The 27,615-nt window shown below is 44.1% G+C and overlaps 1 protein-coding gene across 1 annotated transcript; it reads right to left on the bottom strand.

Annotated features, from left to right (window-relative positions):
- Window positions 1-711: 711 nt before the first annotated feature.
- Window positions 712-27,615, bottom strand: YY1 (YY1 transcription factor). Its single transcript, XM_082617219.1, has 5 exons — window positions 26,819-27,615; window positions 12,724-12,886; window positions 4,591-4,651; window positions 2,694-2,852; window positions 712-1,881 (listed from the first exon to the last, which is right to left on the bottom strand). Exons 1-5 carry the CDS (start codon window positions 27,489-27,491, stop codon window positions 1,699-1,701), a joined length of 1,239 nt encoding a protein of 412 aa, XP_082473345.1. The 5' UTR covers window positions 27,492-27,615; the 3' UTR covers window positions 712-1,698.

The following is a 27,615-nucleotide window of genomic DNA, read 5'->3' as shown; positions in this document are numbered from 1 at the left end:
TATTAGCTAGTCCGTCAATTACTTTGCAGAGTCAAGCATACAGCACAAAGACACACAGTATGTTTGCATTTTGAATAAATGGGATTTTGCTGTATCATGGCAGTTTATAAAATAGTCTCATGAGTCTGATACTTGACTCTAAGTAAAATCCAAAAATTATAATCGTACATTTAAGAGGTCACAATGTGAGAGGTAAAGTACTCATTGAGTACAGTTTTCTTAATAACCGAATCACCTTGCCAATCTGCACTCAGTATCCATTTAGAAGCACAAAAGTAAGCTACTGGCGCTCAACTGCTACAATGTGCTAGAGTTTAAAGATTCCACTAGATGGAGGAACCAAGGCTCTCAAACCAAACAGCCAATAACCATAAGCGTTTCCTGTTAGACAAGCCAGGACCTGTGGGAGTTGCCCTGAAGGCGGCCTGAGCAATGGAAATGCCTGGTCTCCCCTCTGCTCGTGTCCCCTGCCAGGTAACACCTTACCTTGAGAACACACACAGGCCAGGGCACAAACTGCTTCGGTCACACGTTTGCTGGGGGAGCTAAAATCAAAATCCTATTACCAACGGGCCTGGCGTGGGGTACTCTGAGGTAGTTCCTTAACTCGGGATGCCTGTTACCTAACTCTTTCAGAATTCAGTACACATGGGAAGTATTAAAATATCCATGCATCGCTTTAATCACAAGTCACTGTAATTGAGTGCAAAATAAAGGAAACTTGAGTTGCTTTATTTAACTTCCAATTTCTGGGAGGCTCAAGAATTATAATTATTCTGGACAACAAAAGGAAATAAGACTGTGCTTACAGATCTTTTTCTGCCATATTCTTTCTGTAGGATTGCTATTTTATTGTTGCCCTTTCTGTTACACGGGATGTACACATCAGGTGTTAAAAGGTACAATACATTCTACGACTGAGCACCACTTTCTGTAACTGAACAGGCAAAGAAATTACACTGAACATCAGCATCTGGCAGTATTTTTCGGAAAAAAAAAGTGACTAAAATGGGTTTAAATTGATTAACACTATTAAATCACATCTAATATTTTGATACTACATGATTCAATACAGCTATACGATACAATTATACAAAATGTGTTAACATCAAAGAATACAACCAAAATTAAGAGAGCAAACAAAACCTATATAACTTTTTTTTTTTACAGGAAAATACTTTTGAAGTATGCATGTAACTGCCCATTCTTTTAAAGAAAATCTACTGCAAGCAAAGTTATCAACCTCCAGAAAAATCACACATAGCATTACTAAGCATATCCCCAAAAAGTGTACAATATGCACACTTGGAAAATACAAAATTAAAAAAATTGTAAGCAACAGGTGAGCTTCATATTTATAAGAGTGTGAAAAGAAGTCCCATTTTTAGCACTGTTGTATAAAGAATTGTCTTTTGATGCGAAGTTCATGAATTGTCCTCCTGTTGGGACCACACTTTACAAAAACACCGTGTTTTTGAAACGAGATTACAGAGCAAGATAGAGCATCTTAGCAATGTCATCTTATTAAAGTTTTTTTTTTTAATTTTTACTACTTTATCAAAACATGTCCCTTGGGTATGTAGGATTCATTTTTAAAATTCTTTTCTAGAAACAATATACAAAGGAGAGGCATATTTATTCCCAATCACACTCCTGGAAGATGCTTCCCAAGGCTGAGAAGGGTCTTCTCTCTTCTTCTCACTGGTTGTTTTTGGCCTTAGCATGTGTTAAGATGTGAGATTTCAGGTTAGTCGACTGAGCAAACTTCTTATTACAACCATCGAAGGGGCACACATAGGGCCTGTCTCCGGTATGGATTCGCACATGTGTGCGCAAATTGAAGTCCAGTGAAAAGCGTTTCCCACAGCCTTCGAACGTGCACTGTCGAGGAGAGACCAGAGACAACCCGCTCAGACTCCGACCAGGCCCGGGACGGGGCAGCTCACTGCTAGGGGGAGAGCAGCCTACCTCTTCTACCTCCCTGCCCAACCCTGCCCTGGGGGGAAGCTGTTGAGATGCATCTAAATCAGGGGGCAGGGAGCTGTAACTCTGCCCGGACAACTCCTACTCCTAGGACCCACGCAGAGCCCTCATGAATTGTTTAACTACAACGTAAGAGAAACATTCAGCAAAACAGCAAGAATCTTCCTAAATCTTATGTTAGGGTCCTAACATTTGTGTAAATATTTCAAATAATAAGAGACAAACGGTTAGGAAGGTTTCTGGTGTCAAGTATCAAAAAGAACCATGTTAGATTTACCAGCTGCACTGCTGATTTGTTCACTTGTTCATGGGCTTCTAAAAACAAAGCAAAACACTATTTTCAAAGTTACTCTCCCACAGCAAAAATTTTAGAAGTTCCCTGTCAATTAGCAGTTCAATATACTATAAAAAAATAACTACAGCAAGTAAACTGCTTTAATCCCACAGTGAACGCATGAGAACTTCTGTTTTAGACCTGCTCCCCAGCAATCCCATGTTTCTCCTGACGTCAAGTACACTCCAGAAACACCTCGATACAGCCCGTCTCTGGGACCACACAGATCACACGTGGCGGAGTCGAGAGCTGGGGCAGCCCCCCCGAGGGAGTCACCAGGACCTCGCTGTGGCCTCTCTGGGCGGCGTCTCTCCAGCACGGCTGCCGCCCTGCCTACACCTGCGGGGACAGCGGAGGGGAGGAGGGCTGGCTCTACCTGAAAGGGCTTCTCTCCAGTATGAACCAGTTGGTGTCGTTTTAGCTTTGAGCTCTCGACAAAAGCTTTGCCACACTCTGCACAGACGTGCACTCTGGGGCCGTGGGTGTGCAGGTGTTTCCTCATGGCAGAGTTATCCCTGAACATCTTTGTGCAGCCCTTCGAACAGAGAGAGAAGCTTAGTGGTTCACACTGCAAACTGTTACAAACGATTCTACCGCTTGACAGCCTTCACTGACACAATACAACGACCCTCCCAACCTCCCCACATACATTTTACTTCATATTACAGTAGAAATATTAAATTATTTACGACAAAAAAAAAACCCCAAAAAACAAAAAAACAGCTGAAAAAGGCCTTAACATGTAATGCAAACTTGTTTTACAGTGAGGAAACTGAGGCTTAGAGATGTCTTTAAGTAGACTTGCCCAAGGTCACGCTACTAGTAGGAGCCAGGCTGGGAGTAGAACCCAGACACCCTGGCTGCCGGCTACACCACGGCCGCCTCACCCGGCTACGCCCCCAGATGAAGTAACAGAAGCACCGAGAGGAACGGAGTTAAGAGGACGGCGGCCCACCACCGCCTCTGGTGGCCCCGTACTCTGTGCCGCAAGAATGGGCTGCCGTTCTCCATCGCCTACTGTTCCCTCTTCTCTCTTTGCCTCTTTCCCCTTCTTGACAGAGAAAGAAGCAAGAGGGTCTCCACGGAATGGCAACTACAGAAGAAATTTATTTTGTGAGACACTAGGAAAAGAAGCAGGTAAACTGATACCAGAGCAGGGGGGGAGGCGGATGGGTAGGCGGTGCTTGGGAGAAGCATGTCCTGCACCATTTCTCCTGCAGTTGTTGCCCAATAATGGAGTGAACGGGGAAATGATCAGACAGCAGGACAGGAGGACAGCACGAGTCAACACTGCACAGCTTCACAGGCAAGGGGGGCGGCGGGGGGGGAGGGAGGGGCGCCACAGGTGTTTTCACCTTGACCCCTAGGCTGTTTCCATTCAGAAAATGGAATTGGAAAAAAAAAAAATCTTATTGGAAAAGAAGTACAGAGAGAAGCTAAAGAGAAGATGCGCACTTAAGGCACAGCTGTTTTCAAAAGCTTATTAGTACTCGGCCTCAACAGAAATGCTTCCACATATCAAAATGTCCACAGCAGGAACATTAAAAAAAGAGACAAAAAGAATTTATGGGTGCACAGTCATCAGAGGTGAGACCATGAAAGTAAATTTATCCTTCTCCAATTGTTGTTGTTGTCTTTTTAAATTTTTTTATTCCACTCAAAATCTCTCCCCTCCTGTTTTTCTGTACCACCTACTTGATACTTTATTTTCACCTCCAATTAAGTTTAAAACACACCCAAATCAATATCTCAAAGTACTTTTTAGACTATCATTAAAGACTAATAAATAGCCACATTTGAAAACAATTAAGTACTCCCTAGCAACACACAATCAACAGGGTAAATTAAAATTGTGAAGGAAATGATGAAGTCTTATTAGGGTCACTTCAGCAACATCCAAAATGATTTCCAAATTTCCATAAGGAGCCCACAGTCCCCTAAAGGTCCATGGGTGAGGCACAACCCAATGCCTTAAGATTGACTTGTTAACAATCCAAAAAGAATAAAGTCCTAACAGAGTATATTCAGTACACAGTGAAAATAAAAACATTGGCACCCTGCAGTAACCCCATTTAATGGTATTTAAATTTAAGTGGACTTTATGGAACAACAAAACTTACATCACAAAATACAGTCTCTTGAATTTAGAAACCAGATTATAGTTCCTCACTGAATCTCAATTATGAAGATGGAAATAAAAAGTGCGATTTCTTACAAGCTCTCTAAAACTTCATTCACAGTAACGAACGCTTTTTCCCCCTAGCATTACTTACTTTATGAGGGCAAGCTATTGTTCTTGGAGCATCATCTTCTTTAATTTTTCTTGGCTTCATTCTTACCAAAGGGGGGGAAAAAAAAGAGAGAGAGGTTTGTAGGAATGGGCAGAGATGTCCGGCATAAATCACACAGTCCCTAAAATGCCTTCCCTATAGGTACAAAAACTAAGAGTACAACATGCTTCCGTGAAGGGGAAGGGATGAGAAGACTCACATTCTCCGAGGACCTGCGACTGTGAAGAATTCTCAAGCACAAGCATGACTGAGTGACTGCCTACGGTCTCGTAGCTAATAAGCTGGTGCAGCTTAGGATGGCACTGTGAGCTGTGTGATTTTAGTATCTGCTCTTTTCCCCAAACTCTTTAAAAAATAAAAAAGACCAACAGTCCCCAAACCACAGATGAAACTCCTAGTGGGAGCAAAGTGAAGTAAGCAAAGTGAGGTATCTAAAAGCAGCTGCTGTGATAATAAGGGTGCTTTAAAAAAGGAAGATATGGGAGGGTCTTAAAACTATACATCCTATACAACTGCTTAAAAAGGGGGGGGGTGTCCATCTCATACTGACAAAAATGATCTTTATAATAGACTATTTTTTAAAAAGGGTACAGAAAAGTCCTTTTAAACAGAGAATTATTTATATACACATACGTATAATAGCTCTAGAAGGAAACACAGCAAACTGTGAGTACTGGTTACTCTGGGAGGGGCCCCTAGGGCCTGGCGGGAACACCCCCAAACCTCTTCACACTGTTGAATTTTTATCATACAATTAGTTTGGCTGTTGGTGGTGATGGGAGGGAGATTATAGCTTCGACCACTTGGGCGGTCAGGGAGAGCCCTGCTTGTGGAGTTACTACCCAGAGCTTGCTTACTTGGTAACTTACCTACCTGCTATTTTCACTGAACCAACCTTTGGTCTTTTGTCAAAACTTTCTCTCCAAAACTCCCTAAAGATCTGTGTGTGGTAGAGGGTGGGAAATTAAGAGTTCCTAGAAAAACTAGAAAAAAAGATTTAAAATCTCTGAAACCGATGCTCTTGACCCTAGCTTTGCCATCTCACACTCCTGTATGAGAACGCGTACTTCACACACAACTAGGCTGACGCTCCCTAAGGAAAGGCTGATTTACCGCCACTCCTCCACTCTGAGAGATTGTTGCTGTCATCTCTAAGGGAGCAAAGGCCCTAACGGACTCATCCTGCGTCACTCCTGATCTGAGGAAAGGATTCCCTGATGCTCCTGACTTTATAAAGCCTGAACTCATGAAATCGCCTCCTTCAACTTTCCACATCCTGGATGAGCAGAGGTGAAACGATTCATCTGGTAGCTGTAACTTATCTCTAAGGAGTGTGTTCAAGACAGTACAAATTTCCTACTTGGAATTCTAAGAGAACGTTTTCAGTCTGGTATCCTCCCCAGTCCAACCCTGTAGATACTTGTTCTTTCTTGTACTTGGAAGATTACCACATCAGTGAGCAAACATTTTCTAAGCACCTGCTGTGTACAGGGCTCTGAACTAGCCTATGTTACCTTAAAGAGAGTTTGGGTCTGAGTTCACAAAACCAGGTACGACAAAAATTTGGTGCCACTGCGCCACCTGGAGGTTATAATAACAGAGTCTGAAAAGTAACAGTGATTCACACGACAGGGTTCTACTCCAGTCAAATGTTAATAATAAGAACTGTATATTAAGAACCAAGCTTCAATCTTCCCAGTTAAGATGTTTACTCTTTGAGGATTCCACTCAAATGCTGTCTTGGCTGTGAATATAACTACACGATTGTCTTTGTCCAAATTCACAGAATGGTACTAACCTAAAAGGGTGAATCTTACTGTATGCAAATTATCTCAAAAACAAAAAACTCTGACTTTAAAAAGACATTCACTGGGTTGACAAATATGTCATACTGACAACCTTTCCCCTCTTGTACCCGCCTTAGGGCTCGAACATGGGGACAATGGCAGTGAAATGCCTATGCCCGTAGGATAGGTGTGGCCCAGTTACCTACGAGGGTCCCCAGACCTCACAAATTTTCTTAAATTCATTCCTAGGAACCTTTTTTTTTTTAATCATGGAAAATTTCAAATACACACAACAGTAAAGAGAACAGTCCTGTGTGCCATTCACCCAACTCTTGATTTATTTTTTGAATGTTATTAAGTGGCGTTTCTTCTTGAAATGTCATTTTTAAAACGTGTGCTAATACTTAGCAATTAATTTTAGAATGACAGTTTAAAACACATCTGAGCAAACACCCTTGGACTCAAGGAGGAAGTGGAGGTATTTAATTGCAGCCACTCTTAAGCTCCTGAGCAAATCACTGAGGCAGTATACGCAGGTACCCTGTACATTATATTCGAATGCAAACACTAAAAAGGTCCTTTTCCAAACAAGCGTGCCTAGATTGAAAGTGTTCTGTTTTGTGAGTAAAGACTAAAATTAAAATCTTTGTGGCAACAATTGGTACATAAACCTACAAAATAAAAAATACATATATATATTTGAAATCCTAAAAAAGAGAGTAATTTTTTAAAAAGACTAAAATTATATACTACTACTTAGAATACCTTCTTGACCCACCCAAACTAGTCAGTCACAAGTAACCAAGATATGAGTTTCTCACTGACTGAGAAACCTACAAAGCTCTTGGACCTGGAGATGACGACAAGAGCGTTAGCATCATGAACGAGGTGGAATGGGATGTGGGACTGGGCGCTGGCTTCAACCAGCCGCACGACCTTGAGCAAATCACTTAACTTCTCAGCCTCAGTTTCTTATTCTGTAAAAAGGTATTAATTCTACCTATTTAGAGCTGTGAAAATTAAACGAGATGATGTATGTTAAGCTCTTGAAAAATGATGGCTATTATCACCCTCAACCTGTGCTAAACGGGCCTAGGCAAAACTGAGTTCATTCCTTAAAAAAACGCCAGTTGTATTTAACAACCCAGAAGGTACTTACTGGTGGCTCCAAACCACCATTGCACAGGTAAAGTGGAAAGGCCCCTCCACGTATTAGAAATTATATGGAGGAGCCAGGTGGGCAACAAAAGTTTCCTGTTCAATTAAAAATAGAGACTACGTGCCCTATGACGTGACTGCTGATTTTACACTCTGCCATTCTGCATACGTTGTAACGGTTGGACACCGGTACCACAAACTGCAGGAATTTCCTGGACAATTTTCAGCAGGGTATTATGTAAACCAGAAGTTCTGACTAAGTTACGTCTGTAAATGTCCCAGAAGCCAAGATGAAACATTTCTGAAGAAGTGATTCTTGAATGAAAATCAGCAGCTTAGCTGACTCGCGACTGGAGCCAGCTGTGCTGACAGGACGGGAGGCCCTGTGTAATAGCGCTGCCACCTGCAGGCACCGTCCACCTCCCTTCCTTGTGTCCCTACGACAAACGAGCCGAAGTGTGTTCTAGGGGTTCTCTCAATGTACGTTCCCGTGATATTGCGGGGTTTTACGGCATTTCAGCTCCACCATCACACTTTATCTGTGTATCAAACCAGTGAAAAAGCCTCAGGGTGGGTAGTGAACCACAACAACAAACCACCACCAACTTGGGACTGACCTAACCACTTGTTATTCTGATCTTCCTGCACAGAAGGTTTCCAAAGGGCTAAGTTTAGTTAATGAAAAATGCACAAAATTTAATCAGGGGACAGAATTCTCCAGGTCCCACCCACTGACCAATTTTTGAAGTATTTACTAAAAACACATTTCAAGAAAGAACAAAATCGCCATAGTCCCACCTCCGCAATACCATGACTTTATTTCTTATACTTGTTCACACACACTAAGTAATTTACTAAGTGGTCTAGGCTCAGTGCAGCAAGAACCTGAACATTCTTTGGCCAGTTCCAAGTCCAGTCCAGAATCCTACCACCCCAGTACACGGAGGGGAGGGGAAAGCAACTAACATGCCACCTTAAGCCGAGAACTGAGTCAGAGTGGGGGTGGATGAAAAGAGGAGGCCAGGAAAACAAGTTCTGTGCGTTTTTATAAGCCAAGAAGATAAGATATGGCCCCCAACAGTTTGAAACTTGGCACTTCGTTGTCAACCGCTTTGAGACCCAGTCACCATTCTGCGGTCTCTGGAAAGTCCTATTCACAGCTGTTACGTCGTCAAAATGTGAAGCCCTCACAGAATAGGGCATTCCAGGCTCAACTATTTCTCACCACCACTGCCCAATTAAGAGAGATTTATTTGGTTTTACATCATCTTTTCAAGAGATACTATGGAAAATGGGGATGAGAATGAGCCCAACCTCACAACTGCCCAAATCCTGTACCTTTACTGTGTACGTGTTGTCAAGGGGAGCAAGATTACATTCTATTCTGTATACAAAATGAAATCTTTAACAGGCTGATTATAAAAGAAAATAAACACACACTATATTCAGGTAATTACATAAGTAATGCTTACTGAAGAATTTAACTGTGTGCTAGGGATCATATTTCATGCTCTCCAAGTCCAATACAGTAGAGCTTCAGTTACCAAGGAGAGAATTTTCCTAGAGTCATGTCAAATGAGTGTTCTCTCTTTAAATATTGTCAAAATTGGGGCTTCCCTGGTGGCGCAGTGGTTGAGAGTCCGCCTGCTGATGCAGGGGACACGGGTTCGGGCCCCGGTCCGGGAAGATCCCACATGCCGTGGAGCAGCTGGGCCCGTGAGCCATGGCCTCTGAGCCTGCGTGTCCAGAGCCTGTGCTCCGCAACGGGAGAGGCCACAACAGTGGGAGGCCCGCGTACCGCAAAAAAAAAAAAAAAAAAAAAAAAAAAAGTCAAAATTATGCCCCATTTTTAGGCCATGGTTTTCTTAACCCTGCCACCCTTGGCACGGACTTTCTGACTATCTTCTCTTCTTTAGAAGACTCTTTCCCATACTACCAAGATCTTCTAGCTTCTTGCTCATTCTATCCACTACTGAATGAAATGGGCTTTTCTTGAAGAAATTCTTACAACCCACTGACTTCCTATTCTAAACTGAACAAGTTTTCCAGCCTGTTGCACAGCAGTCTTCTTGATTTCCTGTTCACTGTATTCTTTAGCAAGTCTTCCCTTTGATGTTCATCCTCATTGTACTGGAGCACACCCTCAAGTAACCTCTTCAGAAAGGATGCATGCAACGTAAAACGAATCCTTAGGTGTCTAAAATTGCCATTGTTTTGCCCTTGTGTTGGACTGATAGCTTTGCTGGGTCAAGAATTCTATGTTTACAATAATTTCCCTCAGAAATCTCAGAGCATTGCTCCTTTGTCTTCTAATTATCTATTGCTGTTGAAGAAAATTCTCCTTCAGGTTTAATTATCATCCTTTTGTAGACCTATCTTTTCTCCCTGGAAGCTTTTAGCAACATGTGCCTGAGTTTAGAGCTGAGACGTCCTGGAGTTTCTGTTCAGAGAACTGGGGACAAGCCTTAAGACTGCTGCCCCAATTCTCCAGCAAGGGGAACAACGCTAGGGGTCACCAGCACCTGATTACTTCTGCTGCTCACTACCCGTGGGCCCCACCTCTCTGCAAACCTTTGCCTCCGCCCTCTGCTCCTCCACCAGGATTACTTCACAATATAGTATGTAGAGAAATACTTATTCTTCCCTCTCTTGGCCCTTCTGGAAACTCTACTGGCTCTTGGAATGCTGTACCTACCTTTTTCTTTTCTCTTCTTTGCGTTTTTGGCCGCACCCCACGGCATGTGGGATCTTATGAGCTCCCTAACCAGGGAGGTGCAGTGGAACCTGTGCCCCCTGCGGTGGAAGCACGGAGTCTTAACCACTGCACTGCCAGGGGAAGTCCCCTGTACTTACTTTCTTGAGTCTTCTACCTGTCTGAATGATCCTTTGGCTCTGTCACTGGTTCTGAATACAAGGGCCTTCCCAAGACTTTACTCTTTTCTCTCCAAAACCTCCTACTGCCCCCGCCAAGAGCTTATTTACTGAACACTCTCATGCTCTTAGCCGTCCCCCATCAGATGGCTCTAGCCCTAACTTACTTCCTGAATCCACCTCAAGTCCAGCACGGATGTCTCTTCAGCATCTAAAACCAAACACTGCATACTCTGAACCCCAAACCAGCACCCTCTCCCAACTTCCCTGTCACCTATGGAGCAAAGCTTTTAATGTGCATTAAGAAAAAATTAATGTGCATTTGCCCCTCCCTCTAGACATACAGCCAACCTGTCTCTGTCTTCCACCGTCTCCTGTCATCTCTGTCACATTTACTCACATTTACTCAGTCTGACCGCCACCCACCACAATTCTGGCTCAGGCCTTCATGAGCTCTTGTTCAACTGGTCTCTCCCACTTCCTGGGTGTCCTTGCACCCATCCAGCCTGGATACAGCTGAAAAGTAATTCTCTCAAATTAAATCTCTGATCATACAACCCCCTCTCTACTGCTCAAAATCCTTCACCAGCTGTCTACTACATACTAAAGAGCCCGTATCTTGACCCAGTATTCACAGGCTCTAATGATCTGGTTTACGTTTACCTAAACCCAGTCATTTCCCTGTAAGCACCCTAATTCACAGCCAAACTTGACTACTTCTGTTTTCTGAATATATACTGGATAGTGAATGTGTATTCTGTGTTCATGCTGTTCTGGCATGGAGGCCCCACCATGAAACCCCATCCACTTGTCAGAACTCTATGTGCTTCAAGGCCCAAATCAAACGCTGCCCCCTCCACAAAGCTCTCCTTGATTCCCGTGTTCCACCTCTCTATCCCTGGGATAGCAGCCCACACCCCAGTAAATCTGAGTACCATAAGGAAGATGTGACTAACTTTAGGAACACATGACAACATTAAACGCAGGTATGGTATTTGGCTCAATCTGTCCAAAAACTCTTGACCTCACTGCTAACTACGTACCCTACAGATTCCATTTTTATTTGTACTTTTGGTGGGGAGGGGAGCAGGGCAGTTAATAGTCAATTCACGTATCTGTATTTAAAATACAAAGAGCAATAAAAGCTGGAACACGGTGTCATTAACAAAAGGATAGGGCCTTACGTTTTTTAAAGCCATGATAAATCAGAAATAAATTAATGTTTATATTCCCTATAACTACAGTTTCACTGGAAAGGAGAAAAGGGTACAGACCCTTTTATCAAAGCACGATAGTATTCTTATACCCACGTGACATGTGGAGAGACTGAGGCTCCAAATGGCCAGAGGCCGCCCAGCTTGTTTTTGGCAGGCTGGGAGAAACCAGGACACCCCAGGGTCTCCAGCTCTTCCCTACTCTGCTCTCAAGAAAGGGTGGGGGAAAGAAAAGGTGCTCCGCTCTGTTAGACAGGACAGGAGAGCACAAAGGTTTCTTTCTCACTGATTCTGTCTTTGCCTCAATTTCCTGGGCTGTTCCAGGTTCCATTCAACCTCAAGTAGGGAAAAGGAGTATACTTCCTACTCTAGATTTTATTAGTTCATTTCATTTTATTCAAAATTTTACATCTGTGTGGGTTTTCTCACGCCCTTATAAAAACTGCCAAACTATACTAGAAAATAATGTAAAAAGGGGCCAAGGTTTCTATAGGAATCTGGCTGGTTTCAGGCAAAACAAATAAACAACCATTGGGCTCAGACCTTCCTTCCTGCTCCTAACCTTGGATAGTCAGGCACAGGGTCCTGGCCCTAAATATTTGACCTCTTCCTGTCATGCCAGCTTAAATCAACAACACACCGGGAGCCTAACTGATGACATGCTGAAATCGGAACTGATGAAGTCCTTTCCAGCGGTCAGCTGTAAAAATCCAGTACAGACCCAGGCCTCCAGCAGCTTCAGACCAGGACAATACACGCCAATTTAAAATGTATACAAGGAGGCCAGGAGGCAGGGTAAAGATCCATTTCCAAACAAATTATGTGCAATTTTATTTATTCACAAGCAACATCAATTACAGAATTAAAGAGCAGGTATTTGCTTCATCTTATTCAAATCTAAAATGGTGCCAGTTACATTCATAACATAGTTACCACTGAAAATAAAAACCAACTGCTTTTGTTTTCAGAAGCTTCCCTAGAGCAAGAATACAAACCACTATTGTAACTTAGGCACCAAAAAACACAGCTGGCAACACTCAAGTACTTTCTTTAACTAAAAGAAAGGAAAAGTTCTTATAACTTACCTAGCAAATTCTGCTAGCTGTTTGGGATCTGAGAGATCAATGCCAGGTATCCCTCCAGGAGGAAGTTTCTTTCCTGTCATATACTCTGAATAATCGGGAGGTGAGTTCTCTCCAATGATCTGTTCTTCAACCACCGTCTCATGGTCAATATCTTTTTTTTCATCTGAAAAACATCGTAAGATGGATCGTCTTAGCTGAGTAAAGAAGTATATGTAAGCAAACACATTTTTAAAACTATAAAAAATGCTTTCCTTAGCAGCTTCTCAAATGGGTGATTTATAGCCATTACCTCTTAACCACCCAGTCTTTCTCCTCAATCTCTTAAACCCCTGTTTCTGCTTGAAGGTCACCAAAATCCTCAATGCCGAAGTCAACAACCTTTCCCTCAGCGTTCCTTCTTAGCCTAGTGGGAAGCGTTGGCCATTACTGTCCTCAGCATCCACTTTTCCCAGTTCTACGCCCACTTCTCTAACCGGCGGCTTATTTTCGGCTTCCTTGCTTCTCCTCCTACCACTTCTCAGAGTTCTGCTTTCTGTCCACCACACACACTTCCTGTTAACCAGCAACTCTGCAACGCTGACTCAGATCTGATTTTCTAGCCTTCACCTCTTAGCTAGCCTCTTGCCTACTGCTCCAGCCTCCTCATTCTTCACTCTTCTCCCCTCACTCTTAGCTCCAGCTATATTGGCCTTTTAAGTTCCTCCAAGGTACCATGGCCCATCCACCCTAACCTCATGGCCTTTACCTGTGCAATTTTTATTGACTATGATGTGTACTCATAACTGTGTGATTTCTGTCACCCACTCCCACTAGACTGTAAACTCCACGAAGACAGGGATTTTTGATCTGTTTTGATCCCCATGTATCCCTAGAGCCTTGCTCTGAGTCGGCATGTAGGTTGGTCCTCAATAAGTATGTGTTCAGGGACTTCCCTGGTGGTCCAGTGGTAAAGAATCCACTTTCCAACGCAGGGGACATGGGTTCAATCCCTGGTTGGGGAACTAAGATCCCACATGCCTCAGGGCAACTAAGCCCACGGACCTCTCAACTACTGACCTTGTGTGCCTCAATGAGAAAGCCCGTGTGCCACAACTAGAGAGGCAAAATCCACATGCCACAACTAGAGAGAAGCCCCCGCATGCCTCAACAAAGACCCCGCGTGCCACAACTGAGACCCGACGCAGCCAAAGAAATAAAGATAGATAAATAAGTAAGTAAGTAAGTAAGTAAGTGTTCAAAGAATGTAGGAGAGCTCTACTTAAATGTTCTACTACCATCACAAATCCAACAGGTTTAAAAAAAAAAAAAAGGATACTGACCCCCACAATGAGTCTCCTATATTCTAGACACCAAATACTACTGACCATTCTGGGTCCTATGCTGTCTGGTCTCATTTTACCATATCTAGTACTTTATTTCTCCTTTGCACATGCCCTCTCCCGTTGCAGAGCACAGGCTCCGGACGCGCAGGCTCAGCGGCCATGGCTCACAGGCCCAGCCGCTCCATGGCATGTGGGATCTTCCCGGACCGGGGCACGAACCCGTGTCCCCCGCATCGGCAGGCGGACTCTCAACCACTGCGCCACCAGGGGAGCCCCCAACCAGCCTGTTTTTCACACAGGCTAATTCAGAAGTGCTTGGAAGGAAATATTCAGTAAGAATAAGGAGTTCCTCCCTTTGCTCTTTCTCATCACCTCTCTCCAAACCCAGCCTACCCTCTGGAGTCTAGCTCAGATTCTCTAAAGGCTGGCTGATTCCATCGCTCCAACCTTAGATTCTTACCTTTGAATTCCTGGATTATTTTTGAATAATAACATTGATGAACTCTAAATCATGCTGTTTTGAACTTTTGTTGGCCTTGTCTCTCAGACTACAGTGAAGTGCCCAGAGACCAAAACCAGTCTTCTACTACTTTGGCGACTAAAGCAGAAAATAGAATGCTTCAAAACTCTCAACAGAATGCTTCACAACTCTCAATGTTAACTGAAAATTTCTGCTTCTCCATCAAATTGCTTCACAATAAAAAGCACAGAATACAACAGTTTTAAACTTTAAATGCTTCTCCTTTCCCACCGCTCTTCACTTTAGGGAACACTATAGGTCATTACAAAGAACCACAGAATATAATAGCAGCTGACATGTTATTGAATGTTTCTGGGAAGGCACTGTTTTAATCACTGCACATATTACCCTACGAAGTGGGCAAATTAGCAAGTTCATTTTACAGAAGAGAAAGCTGAGACACAGAGAGGTTAAGTAACTTGCTCAGGGTTAACCAGTCAGTAAGGGACAGGGGTGAACTCTAAGACCTGAGCGCTTTACTGTTAGGCTCAGCCGCCTCTTGTTTGGAACTAGAAAGAACCTGATAATATAACCCAGGTTACCCGTTTACATATGAAGAAGCCTAAGAAAACCTAGCTGGATGCATTAATAAAAAAGAAGAGGAAATGTGCTTACTGGATCACAAGTTACAAAGCTGGGACTCCGCACTGTAACCAGATTCTTTCATTTCTTTTCTCAGGGCTGTGATAATTCCTTTACCCTCTGATCGCTCCAGCCTAGGCACAACTACTACCACATCAACTTTCTAGTGGTATCGAAATAAACTGGTGGGTAGGCAGGCTATTTTTCTTCTCACAGTGAAGACACATTCTTGTTTGTATCTTTCTAATAAATACAAGAATCACGGCAAGGTTGAGAGTCACTGCTGCTCTGAGCAAGCCACTGCTAAGCATTATGTCTCAAGTGTGCTGGGGCAGAAAGAAAGCTGAACTCTTGGCATTAAGGAATCACAGGCTCAACCATTCCTTGTATTAGTTCAACACGTAATAACTGAGGGCCTCCTGTGAGCCTGGCACTGTTCTAGGCAGCAGAAACAAAACCAGGTCTCTGCCCTCATGGGACTTACATTCTGGCGAGGGAAGCTGTCTCAGTCGGTTCAGGCTGCTATAGCAAAAATACTCTAGACTGGGTGGCTTAAACAGAAATGTATTCCTTACAGTCTGGAGATCAAGGCGCCAGCCTGTTGAATCCCTTCTTCCTGGTTCCCAGACATCAGATGTCTTCTTGTTGTATCCTTACATACACACCATTTCTCATCACATTACATAATTTGTCTCTTATTATAAGAGCACTAACCCCATCCATGAGGGCTTTATAACCTAATAACTTTCCAAAGGTCCCACCCTCCAAATACCACTGCATCAGGGATTAGGGCTTCAACATATGAATTCTGGGGTGACACAAACTGAAGTCGAATGAGGAAATACTTCTTGAGGATCAGTTCTTAGTTCCAACATTCAAGAACATAAAGTACCCAGAAAACAATCAAATGATTAAGAATTAGAATACATGGGACTTCCTTGGTGGCACAGTGGTTAAGAATCCCCCTGCCAATGCAGGGGACAAGGGTTCAAGCCCTGGTCCGGGAAGATCTCACATGCCACAGAGCAAATAAGCCCACGTGCTACAACTACAGAAGCCCGCGCGCCTAGAGCCTGTGCTCCGCGACAAGAGAAGCCACCGCAACGAGAAGCCCACGCACCCCAACGAAGAGTAGCCCCTGCTCGCTGTAACTAGAGAAAGCCTGCGTGCAGCAATGAAGACCCAATGCAGCCAAAAATAAATAAATAGAATAAATAAATTTATTAAAAAAAACAAAACAAAACAGGTTAGATTCAAGTTTTATTGTGGAGAAGGAATGAACATGGCTGGGTGATGAATCAGACGGGTGGTGGTGGTGGTGGAAGAGGGATGTCAAGTATGCCATCTCAGTTTCTTGTTTTTTTTCCTGGAGGACAGTGGTGTCATTAGCTAAGATGGAAAACGGGGGAAGAGACAACCTGCAGGAGAGGATCTGGAATCCCACTTTGGTTTGGTTCCACTGGCTAACTGTGCGACACCTAGTGGACAGACCTCAAGGAGGTAAGAAATAGCTACGTACTGGGGATAAAAAGAAATCTAGGTTGGAGAGAAATATAATGGGAATCACTGGCATACAAACTGCATTTAAAGCTGCAGAAATATATCTATAAAAAAATATAGAAAGAGAAAAGGCTCAGAACCAAAAGCTGTGTAATTCCAATACTGAGAGAATGAGGAGGACTTTACAAAGGAGACTAAAGAGATATGTTCAGATAGAGAGAAAACTACCTTTGTCTAATGAGAATCTTAATCAGTAACACACCAAGTGAAAGTGGCACACAGTGAAAGCAATCTGTCCTGAAGTACACACAATAAGCGCATGATCTGTACACATCATTTTAAAAACCGTAATTAAACTGATTAAAAATCAGTCTGCTTTTGATTATCACTATATACCTGCACTTCAAAAACAATGTCAATGATACAATATTCTTTCCTTAAATAAATAAATAAATAAACTTTTGTTGATCTAAGTTCTAAATAATTGCTGTGGTTACTGTAGGTTTTCATAATATATACTTAAAACTTCATATTATCATCACATATTTCTTACTTATTCCTTAACAAACACTGTATTTCATGGAAGTTAATTTGGAGAACTCCTTGAAGACCAGTGCACAGAAACTGTAAAACAGAGGGTTGTTAACTATTCAACAGCAAAATTTAAGAAAATAAACTACTTATATAGGGGAAAAAATCAAATTTCAAAGAAGACTGCTAGAGAAATGACAAAAGATGCTAGGATCTATTGCCAGAAGAAATAAAAAATGTCCGCCTCATTTTCACCAAGAACTGCACACATATTAAAGCAACACATCAAATTCTGTCACTGTTTGCTATAATTTGTCCATTTTATCTGATTTTTTTTTTTTTTTTTTTTTTTGGTGGTACGCGGGCCTCTCACTGTTGTGGCCTCTCCCGTTGCGGAGCACAGGCTCCGGACGTGCAGGCTCAGCGGCCATGGCTCACGGGCCCAGCCGCTCCGCGGCATGTGGGATCTTCCCGGACCGGGGCATGAACCCGTGTCCCCTGCATTGGCAGGCGGACTCTCAACCACTGTGCCACCAGGGAAGCCCTATCTGATTTTTGCAAAGAAAATCTTCAGAAGTTTTTGCCCAATAGAAATTTATGATGCACTAAAAGACAAATAACTGCATTTACAGACCATATGTACATAAGCTTCCCTCTTTGTTCAAAAAACGTTAAGTGAGAAGTATTAATTCATTTTTTTAACTGCATTTACAGACCATATGTACATAAGCTTCCCTCTTTGTTCAAAAAACGTTAAGTGAGAAGTATTAATTCATTTTTTTCTTTTTGTACAATTTTATTTTAAAATGTTTTACTATTATAATATGTATTCAAATACAGATTTTCACTGCCTGCAGTGGCCATTATTATATTCCTTCCATTTCAGAATTACTACTGAAATAAGATAGAGGAGGATGAAGGTGTTAACTGATCAGCTCTGATTATCAATTTTCTTATATGTGTTACTGAGTTCTAGTGACTGGCAACAGAGTAATTATCAAATACACATCAAGGGACTTCCCTGGTGGCGCAGTGGTTAAGAATCCACCTGCCAATGCAGGGGACACAGGTTCAAGCCCTGGTCTGGGAAGATCCCACATGCTGCGGAGCAACTAAGCCCGTGTGCCACAACTACTGAGCCTGCGCTCTAGAGCCTGCAGGCCACAACTACTGAAGCCCGAGCACCTAGAGCCTGTGCTCTGCAACAAGAGAAGCCACCGCAGTGAGAAGCCTGCACACCGCAACCAAGAGTAGCCCCCGCTCGCCGCAACTGGAGAAAGCCCGTGCATGGCAATGAAGACCCACGCAGCCAAAAAAAATAAAATAAATTAAAAACAAACAAATACACCTCAAAGTAAAGCATGTTCATGAAGCAAAGTATCTAAATTTGCTTTAAAATCTGTTTTGTATATTCTTCTCTGGAGTTTTCCTTCAGGATAGGACTTAGTTAATTATCTCATTGTTTCAAGGGGACAGGGTTAATCCACGTTAGAAGTGTCACCAAAATCAGTTTCTATAGTCCTGAAACTAACATAACATAGTAAATCAACTATACTCCAAAACAAACAAAAAAATCGGTTTCTATAATCAATGTGACTTAAACTTATAATTGTGATTATACAACATAACTGGGCAGAGCAAATGAAAACCAAATCTCAGAATTCCTGTTTGGAAAAAGCTGAGAAAACAAGTCATTGATTCAAAGAAGTAGGGTGGTAGGAAAACTGTAATATTGAGGAAACTTCTAGCGTGGATTAGATGATTCCCGTGCTCACTAACACTAGGCTAGAGGCAAATGACCTACAACAACCAGGCCTAAGATGGAAGGTGTTGGAAAAACAAACTCTAGCCAACACCATCCAGGAATGGGGTGGCACACTTTGAGTTGTTTCAGCAGGACAATCTATTCATTCACATTTAAAAAACATTCTTTTTTCTGTACATGGAACTATTCAAAAGGTTAAAAAGGTACATAAATAAGTCCCTGTCTCTTAGCTATTCAGTTTCTAAGTTACCAAAGCTATAGCCACTCTCAGTCATTTGAGAGGCAAAGCAAAGAGACTCAAAACATTTACAGTCAAAAAGAAATGACTAAGGAACTAAACTAAACGTAAAGGCTGGGCGCACTCTACAGGCCTAGAAAACAGGTTCACAAGTGGAGCTTCACATGCCCTCCATGCTCCCACCAAACTGGTTTGCTTGCAATGTTATTCAATGTCCGATAAAAGGTATGTGAATAAACACAACGCTCCTTCCCTTCTTGCCCACCTCTCATCCCCCATCTGGGCTTTCCAAAGCCCAGATCAAGATCTCTTTCCTTCAAGAGGCCTCTCATTGCTATCACTGACCCTTCTTTGGTTTCCTTACTTATTAAAGGGTAGACCACCTATCATACATAAGGCTGAAACAAGGTAACACATTAAATGGGAACCATGGTGTCTGGAAAAGAGGTGTGCAAAAACACCTTTATTCCAAAAAACAAACAAAAAACCTTTGTTCCACTTTGCCCTCCCTCCTGGGCCTAAGGGGAAGAGTAGGTCCTATGCTTATGGTTTTTAAAGAATGTTGAACTTTTAAAAACTATAGTAAGCAAGTAAAGAATCACCTTCAACTAGGTTACATTGAAGTCTTGTGGCTGCTCCAAGACACTACATGAAATCTGACACTATACTAGCTGGAATCTGTGCATTGCTATCACTCAGTGGGCCCCTTATATAGAAAACAGTTTATTTTAGAATTCAGTCCTAAAAAAAGTTTGATTCCCTTAGAAGTTTTTCTACCTTAGAATCTGCTAACAGTAGTATAGTTTCCGTATTTATCTTGATTGCCAGGAAGCTCATTAGGGTTGACCCTAATGCTTCCTTTTTTTCTGTGATCCTGATTTTCACCAATTTGCATATTTTTTTTTACCTACTTCCCATTTATTTATTTGTGGGTTGGCTAGATTTTGTTTCTCCACACCTTCCATCTTAGGCCATTAACTATGGTCTGACCACTCTAGGTAGCTTTTGACCAAAATGACATTATCTCCTCACCACCGCCATCAAGCCAAACCTTCATCGAAATGGGGGAGAGCTAATACTTGAGATTCATTGCTAAGCAACAGACAAAAATCAGACATAGGCTGTTTCCACTCTTCCCCACTAACAGAGACCTTAGGAAGGGATACTATCATTTACTGAGTACCTGTTTCATGCCAGGAACTGTCACATTCCTCAATTCAAACAAAACCTTTATGGTATTAACCTCAAGTTTCTGGTTGAAGAAATCAAGCCTCAGAAATGCCAAGTAGTGGGACTTCCGTGGTGGTCCAGTGGTTAAGACTCCGCGCTTCCACTGCAGGGGGTGCGGGTTCCACCAGAGGTCGGGGAACTAAGATCCCACATGCTGCATGGCGTGGCCGGGGCAGGGGAGAAATGCCAAGTAGTGTATCTAAAGAGGCAAAGTGGTAGACCCAGGATTTGAATCTAGAACTGACTGAAGTCCATGCTTTTTCTAAAAAAGGAATGCCTCTCCACCCTCTCCACACACTTACTACTCCTTTTCTGAAAGTAGTAATAGGTAGAAGTGGTATTTTGGACTCTAGGCTAGGATTCTGCCTTAGAGCACAATTCCATGCACTCATTCACTCAGTTATGTACTGAGAATCTCCTATGTGCCTTACCATCGTAAGGCTGCAGGGTTATAGCCCAGGACTTACACTCTAGAGGAAGTAGACAGACAAGCAGCAAGTTAAAAGATAAAAGCAAGACCATTTCAGACGGTGCTACAAAGAAAGTAAAACAGGGCTGAGAGAGAACGATGGCGAGGGGGGTGCTAATTTGAAAGGAGGAAAGGGTGGGCCTCCCAGAGCCGAGACTTGGAAAACAGCTGGCACGAAGAAGGTGAACATCTGGGGCCAGAGCACTGGAAGCAGAGATAAGAATAAGTGCAAAGGACCAAGTTCAAGAAACTAAAAGAAGGCTGGGAAGGCTGGAGCATAATGGGAGCATAGGGACAAGGAAGGAAGTCAGGAAGGAAAGCAGGGGCCAAATCATGTGTGGCCTGGCAGGTTATGAGAAGCTTGGATTTTACTGAATGCAACAGTATGTCTCTGGGATGATGATGATGATGATGATGTGTGTGTGTGGAGATATAAAACATAAAATTTACCATTCTAATAACCATTTTTAAACTTACAGTTCAGTGGTATCAAGTATATCCACACTGCTGTGCTTGAGGGATTTTTAGGCAAGGGAGTGAATTCACACAATTCACGCCTTAGAATGTAATTCAGAAAGGAATAGTGTGTGTGTGATCCAGTCAGATCCCCAGAAGTAAAATCCAGCAGTCTGTATTCAATCCTTCTCAAGAATCTATAAAAACGTAGTTAGTATAATAACCATATGTATTACTACAAATTACAAGTGAGTTATCAACAAAATAAAAAATTAAAAACCAACTTTCAATTTGGAGTCATGGCAGCAGCTTCTATTTTTGGGGGGGGGGGGGCTTAAAATCTAGAAGACAAAAAGGGGAAAGAAGGGGGCAGAGTTGAGCACCGTAAAAGGAGAAAGACACTTCGGAGTGTTTTTAAGAGTGTGATACTCTGTGAGACACTAGAAATTCTACCTGAAGTTTATGGCTCTCCTAGGAGAGGAGACAGGGTCCGGACACCACAGAACAGCCTCCAGCACAACAGTGCCTCTTTCCCTGCCCCTCAGCTCTTATATTTGAGGGGAACGACTTACACAAGAAAGGAACGGCCCGTCACCACCATTTACATTAAAGTTTATTCATATCTGAAACCACACTGTAAGACTAAATAAAGTAACTGAATAGTTACTATGAATTTTACTCAAAAGAGTTCCTATTATCTCACCAGATCATGTTAAAATTAGGTAGTTTTCTTTAAGAAATTGAGTGTACTGCTTCCTTTTGTCACATAAGAATTCAGAAAGGAGTAGAATTTCTTTGCTGTAAAGGAAATGAAAAATGCCTTTTGGGGTCCCCCTACTCCAACAAGTCATCTTACAAAGATCCCAAGGTCAGAAGTTAAGATATGCCAAGGTCAGATCTCTGGTCAGTGCTCTCTAAAGGAAAATTTGACGCTGCTACCAATAAGATTCCCAGAAACCACTGGTCTTGCTGTTACTGATAATTAATCACAAAGTTAACCTGAATGGGACCCTACTAACACAAGACACCTAGGACTAGGAAACAGCTCCTCTCCTGACCTGTGAAGTCTACCATAAACAGGAAGGCACAACCTTACAACACAGAGTCAACTCATTCCAGGACCTGCCCACCATCTTCCTAATAGTCTGCTAACAGTAAGGACATGAATGTTTTCTTCAACATCCAGGTAGTGTTTCTGATGCCAAATTTTGAAAATACAATGTTTGCGCGTTTATCCAATAATACGATAGGACACAACTCACTGGTAAATGTTCAGATTTAAAAATGATAAAAAGTTTTCACTTTTGTTCACTCTTCCCATGGGAAGTAGTGAGAGCAGTTTATAAATTGGCCACCTAGAAAGAGAAGGTCATGAGATGACAAAAGAATGTGGATCTTAGGAAATGTTCGTTCTTGATAATTGTTTTTGCTAATAACCTGTTGTGGGCCCTGAATTTCCCAGCCTTAAAACAAACTGATTGGACTTCCCTGGTGGCGCAGTGGTTTAGAATCCGCCTGCCAATGCAGGGGACACAGGTTCAATCCCTGGTCAGGGAAGATCCCACATGCCGCGGAGCAACCAGGCCCGTGCGGCACAACTACTGAAGCCCGAGCGCCTAGACCCCGTGCTCTGTAACGAGAAGCCACCGCAATGAGAAGCCCGCGCTCACCGCAACTAGAGAAAGCCCACGCGCAGCAACGAAGACCCGACGCAGCCAAAATAACTTTTTAAATAAATAAATAAATAAATAAATAAATAAATAAATAAATAAATAAATAAATAAATAAATAAATAAATAAATCTGATCTCACTAAAGCAGGCATCAAAACAAATAGAAAGGCTTTTCGGAAATATCAACCCAGGAGTCTGGCATACTTTAAAAAATTATTATTCATTCTCTTCCAAAAGCCTAAAATGCTAGTTGTAGGTAGGTCAGGAGCCGTGGCCTCTTCTGACACGGATTTTTTTTTCCTACTGGGGGAGACAGCTGTTGACTGGGGGTGGTGGGGAGGGAGGGTTAATAACTGGGAGACGCAATCTGACAGCACGAGGCTTATCAGTAAGCCAGGCTTCCAGAGCTACCAGGTTAGGCATTGGGCTCTATGACTTAGGCTGCCCTATGTAGGTCATGGGGTTGACACGATTACTTTGGAGGGTTTCTTGGGCTTGGCTCCATGGGAATTTACATTTATGGCATCTCTCCTTAGTGATAAAGAGCATGGTAAAAACGGAAAAATAGCGAATGGAATGGTCAGGATTAGTAAGTTTTGGCAAACCTGAACCTTCTGCATATACAAAAGTGAGAAAAAATTTAATACTTTATGACTTTCTTTCAATTTGCTGATTCTAATGTCAATGGCTTTCTGCTCTGAGATGTTTTACTCGATCTAGCACAAAGCACTTCTATATTTGGTCTAACCGAAGATAGTTAAAATACCAACAGCCTCGAGTGAAGGTCACAAATTCTAACTACCTGAAACCTCAAGATTTGAAAGCCTTCTTAGATTTCTCTCAAAACTAAATGTTTTAAATACTCAGCTCTTATTGTTAGCTTTCCTACTGACCCAGTGATTTAGTTAAGTGGTTTAGTTTTTAGTAAGTTCTACAAAAGAGGATGTCGCTCCCAAACTATAGTGATGAACATCTAGGGGAAAAAAAATACATAATACCATGCCCTAAATATGGCAATAATGAAATGTTCATTCATTACATGCCAGGAAAAAAAAGCAAAAACAAACATGGGCCTTAAAGCAAAGGATTAAAACTATTCAAAACACAGTTAAACCGTGATTAAATATTAAAACATACTCAGCCTTAACTAGACCTTACTTTTCTCATCTGCAAAAATAAGCAGCTCCTGCTGTTTTATCTCTACAATGGCATATTACTCAGCCGTAAAAAGGAATGAAGTACATTCTACAACTTGGATGAAATCCTGAAAACAGATTAAGCCAGACACAAAAGGCAACGTATTATATGATTCCATGCAAACGAAATGTCCAGAATAGACAAATCCAGGGAAAAAGTGAGATTAGTGGTTACCAAGGGCTGGGGGTGGTGGGGAATAACAGTTATGGGGTTTTTTTCTGGGATGATAAAAATGTTCTGGAATTAGATAGTGGTGATGATTGCACAAACTGGTGAATACAGTAAAAACCACCGAAATGTGCACGTGGGAATTATGTCAATAAAAAGAAAAGAAACACAGCAGATCTCTAGGGACTCTTTCAGATCTGTAACTCGTCTACTACAGAACTACCACATCCCCTTTCTGCTGTTCCATTCAAAAGACACCAACCATACATGCCAGACAACTATTTAAAGAAATGGACACAAATACCCCTAAACTGTACAACCCTACAGCAACCACTTGCACAGAGAAAAAATAATGACTTTTAAGCTAACCTGATACGTACCACTTCAAGTAAAGCCTACATCACCAAGTTTTCTGAGTATGGAGAAGTGGGTTAACAATTTGGTAAGAGCAAATGCAGAATATATAAAATACCCTGGGGCTTCCCTGGTGGCGCAGTGGTTGAGAGTCCGCCTGCCGATGCAGGGGACACGGGTTAGTGCCCCGGTCCGAGAGGATCCCACATGCCGCGGAGCGGCTGGGCCCGTGAGCCATGGCCGCTGAGCCTGCGCGTCCGGAGCCTGTGCTCCGCAACGGGAGAGGCCACAACAGTGAGAGTCTCGCGTACCGCAAAAAAAAAAAAAAAACCCCAAACCCTGGTTTTCTTAATTACTTTAAAGCCAACATGACCATACCGTGAGAAAAAGTAAATATAGCTTTATGTGGTTAATGTATCTTTACCTAAATATCTAATTTCAAACGATATCCCGAATTCAGCAAACTCATCAATAACCAACACCCCCTCCCTTATTCCATTCCGATTAATAATGGGAAAACATGGCTTTTAGTTCCAGCATGATCACTGTGCAATCATTCTGCGCTACCAGAATGCATACAGAAGGGATCTTTTGATAACCGTTTAAGCACTCAAATACATGTTTCACTGAAATCTATAGCCCCTGCTAAACCCGAAGTACTGACAGTTCTCCCAGGCCCTCCGAAATCCAGAAGAGCAGCACTTGCTATTACATTTTGACAGAACCTCCGCTCCTTTGCTCAGTCCTGAGTCACAGATCCATCCACCTTTAGTTACCTCCGCCTGGGGCTTTCGGTAGATACGATACAACCAGACCAGCTTCTCAGTCCAGACTTTTCGCCTATTTCATTCGTTCCTGAGAATGTTAACAATGCTTCAATACTCAACATTCACCGCATTTTGAGGCTTCATCCAATTGTGAGAATTTATTAGACAGAGCTGGCGTAAAGGATTCTACCACTAAAATCTAATTATCACAGGTACTAGGTTAACTAGTTCTGGCGGGATTATTCTGTCTATTTACTATTCCAACAATTTAACAAGATAGCCTTTGGATAAAATAATAGGATAAGGACTTGAAAACACCAGTTCCGAAGTAAAAACAAAAGGATTTACATATGCGGATAAGGCTCTTCTGCCCCAGATATTTTTTCTGGCCCTCGTTCAAAGCAGTACTAAAACAGGAGAAAGACCCTTTCCAGAATCCTTCTTTTCACGGGAAAAATAAGGAGTTTTCTATCAAGTAAAAAGCATCTGGCAACTTTACTCGATTTGATCAATTTAGTGGCAAACGTTCCTAGCTGTGTAACTAACCAGCCTTCCTGCAAAGAGCCAAATACTTAAAGCAAAGAAAACTCCCCCAAACGCCCAGGACTGAGAACAATCTACAAAAAGCCGCGGCCCCTCTCACTAGGCGCCGCGGGGGGAGCAGAGGCGAGGCCCTCGCCGCAACGGTGACAGGCCCCGCCGACGCCGAGCCCGCACACACGCGAGCTCGACGTGCCGCCCAAGTCCCGCCCCGCCAAGGCGAGGCGAGGCGAGCGCGGCCGCGGGCAAGATCCGGCCTGCACGCGGGGCGGGCGAGAGGAGGGCCGGGCGGGCGCCCCCGCCCCCCTCGGAAGGCGCCTCCCGGGAGCAGTTGAGGCTCCGGGAAGGGGCGGGGGCGGAGCCGGGGCAGCGACGCCCCCCAGAGGAAGGCCGGGGAAAGGCGGCGGCCCGGCCCGGGCGCGAGGTCCAGGCCGCGCAGCCCCGCCAACGCCCTCCCGCGCCCCCGAGCCTCGCGGGGAGACGGCCTCGCGGTCGGCCTGCCGGGGGCCGCGGACAACGGGCCCCGGGCCGGCTGTTGGCCGAGCACGCCCCGCCCCGCCCCGCCCCGCCCGAGGAAACTACGCCATTGCGGCCTAGCGGGCGGCGCCGCGCCTCCGCCGCCATCTTCGCCGCGCCGCCGCCCGCCGCCCCCGCCGCGGCCCGCCATCTTTTGGGGCCGCCATACTTGCCCCGCGAAGAAGATGGCGGCGCCCATCACACACATAAAACATGGCTTCCCTTCAAAACAAAAACATCCCGGGGGCCGGCGCGCGCCGGCGCTCACCTGAGGACCACATGGTGACCGAGAACTCGCCCTCCAGGGTCTTGATCTGCACCTGCTTCTGCTCCCACTTCTTGTTGCCCGCGTCCGCGCCGCCCGCCGCCCCGGCCCCGCCGCCGAGGTAGCCCTTCTTGCCGCTCTTCTTGCCGCCGCCCTTCTTGACGCGGCCGCCGCCCGACGACGACGAGCCGCCGCCGCCGCTCTTGCCCGCCGCCGCCACGGTGACCAGCGTCTGCTCAATGTAGTCGTCGTCGCCGCCGGCCGGCGCGGGCACCGGGATGAGGATCTGGTCCTCGAAGCCGTCCTCGGCGCGCAGCCCGTCCGAGTCGTCGCCGCCCACCACCTCCTCGCGCGTCTGCACCAGGATCACCTCCTGGTGGTGGTGCACCTGGGTCGGGTCGTCGGTGACGAGCGGCTGCAGCGCGATCATGGGCGGGTGGTGATGGTGGTGGTGGTGGTGGTGGTGGCCGCCCGCGTGCCCGTGGCCGCCCCCGCCGCCGTGGTCGCCGCCGCCGCCGTCCTCGTCGTCGTCGTCCTCCTCCTCCTCCTCGCCCACCACCGTGGTCTCGATGGTCTCCACCGGGATGGTCTCCACCTCGATCTCGTGCAGCTCCACGATCTCGGCCGGCATCTCCGAGCCGTCCGTGGCGATGTAGAGGGTGTCGCCCGAGGCCATGACTGAGGGCTCGGCCGCCACGGCCGCGGCGGCCTCAGCTCCGGGGATGCGGGCAGGCGGGCGAGGAGGCAGCCGGCCGTGGGGAAGGAAGGCAGAGGGAGGAAGGCGGCGGGCGGGCGGGGGG

Source organism: Mesoplodon mirus (genome assembly GCF_964341445.2).
Source record: "Mesoplodon mirus genome assembly, chromosome: 4".
Taxonomy (NCBI): domain Eukaryota; kingdom Metazoa; phylum Chordata; class Mammalia; order Artiodactyla; family Ziphiidae; genus Mesoplodon; species Mesoplodon mirus.
The sequence above is the reverse complement of the archived record's forward strand: the minus strand, read 5'-3'. Positions and strand labels throughout refer to the sequence as shown.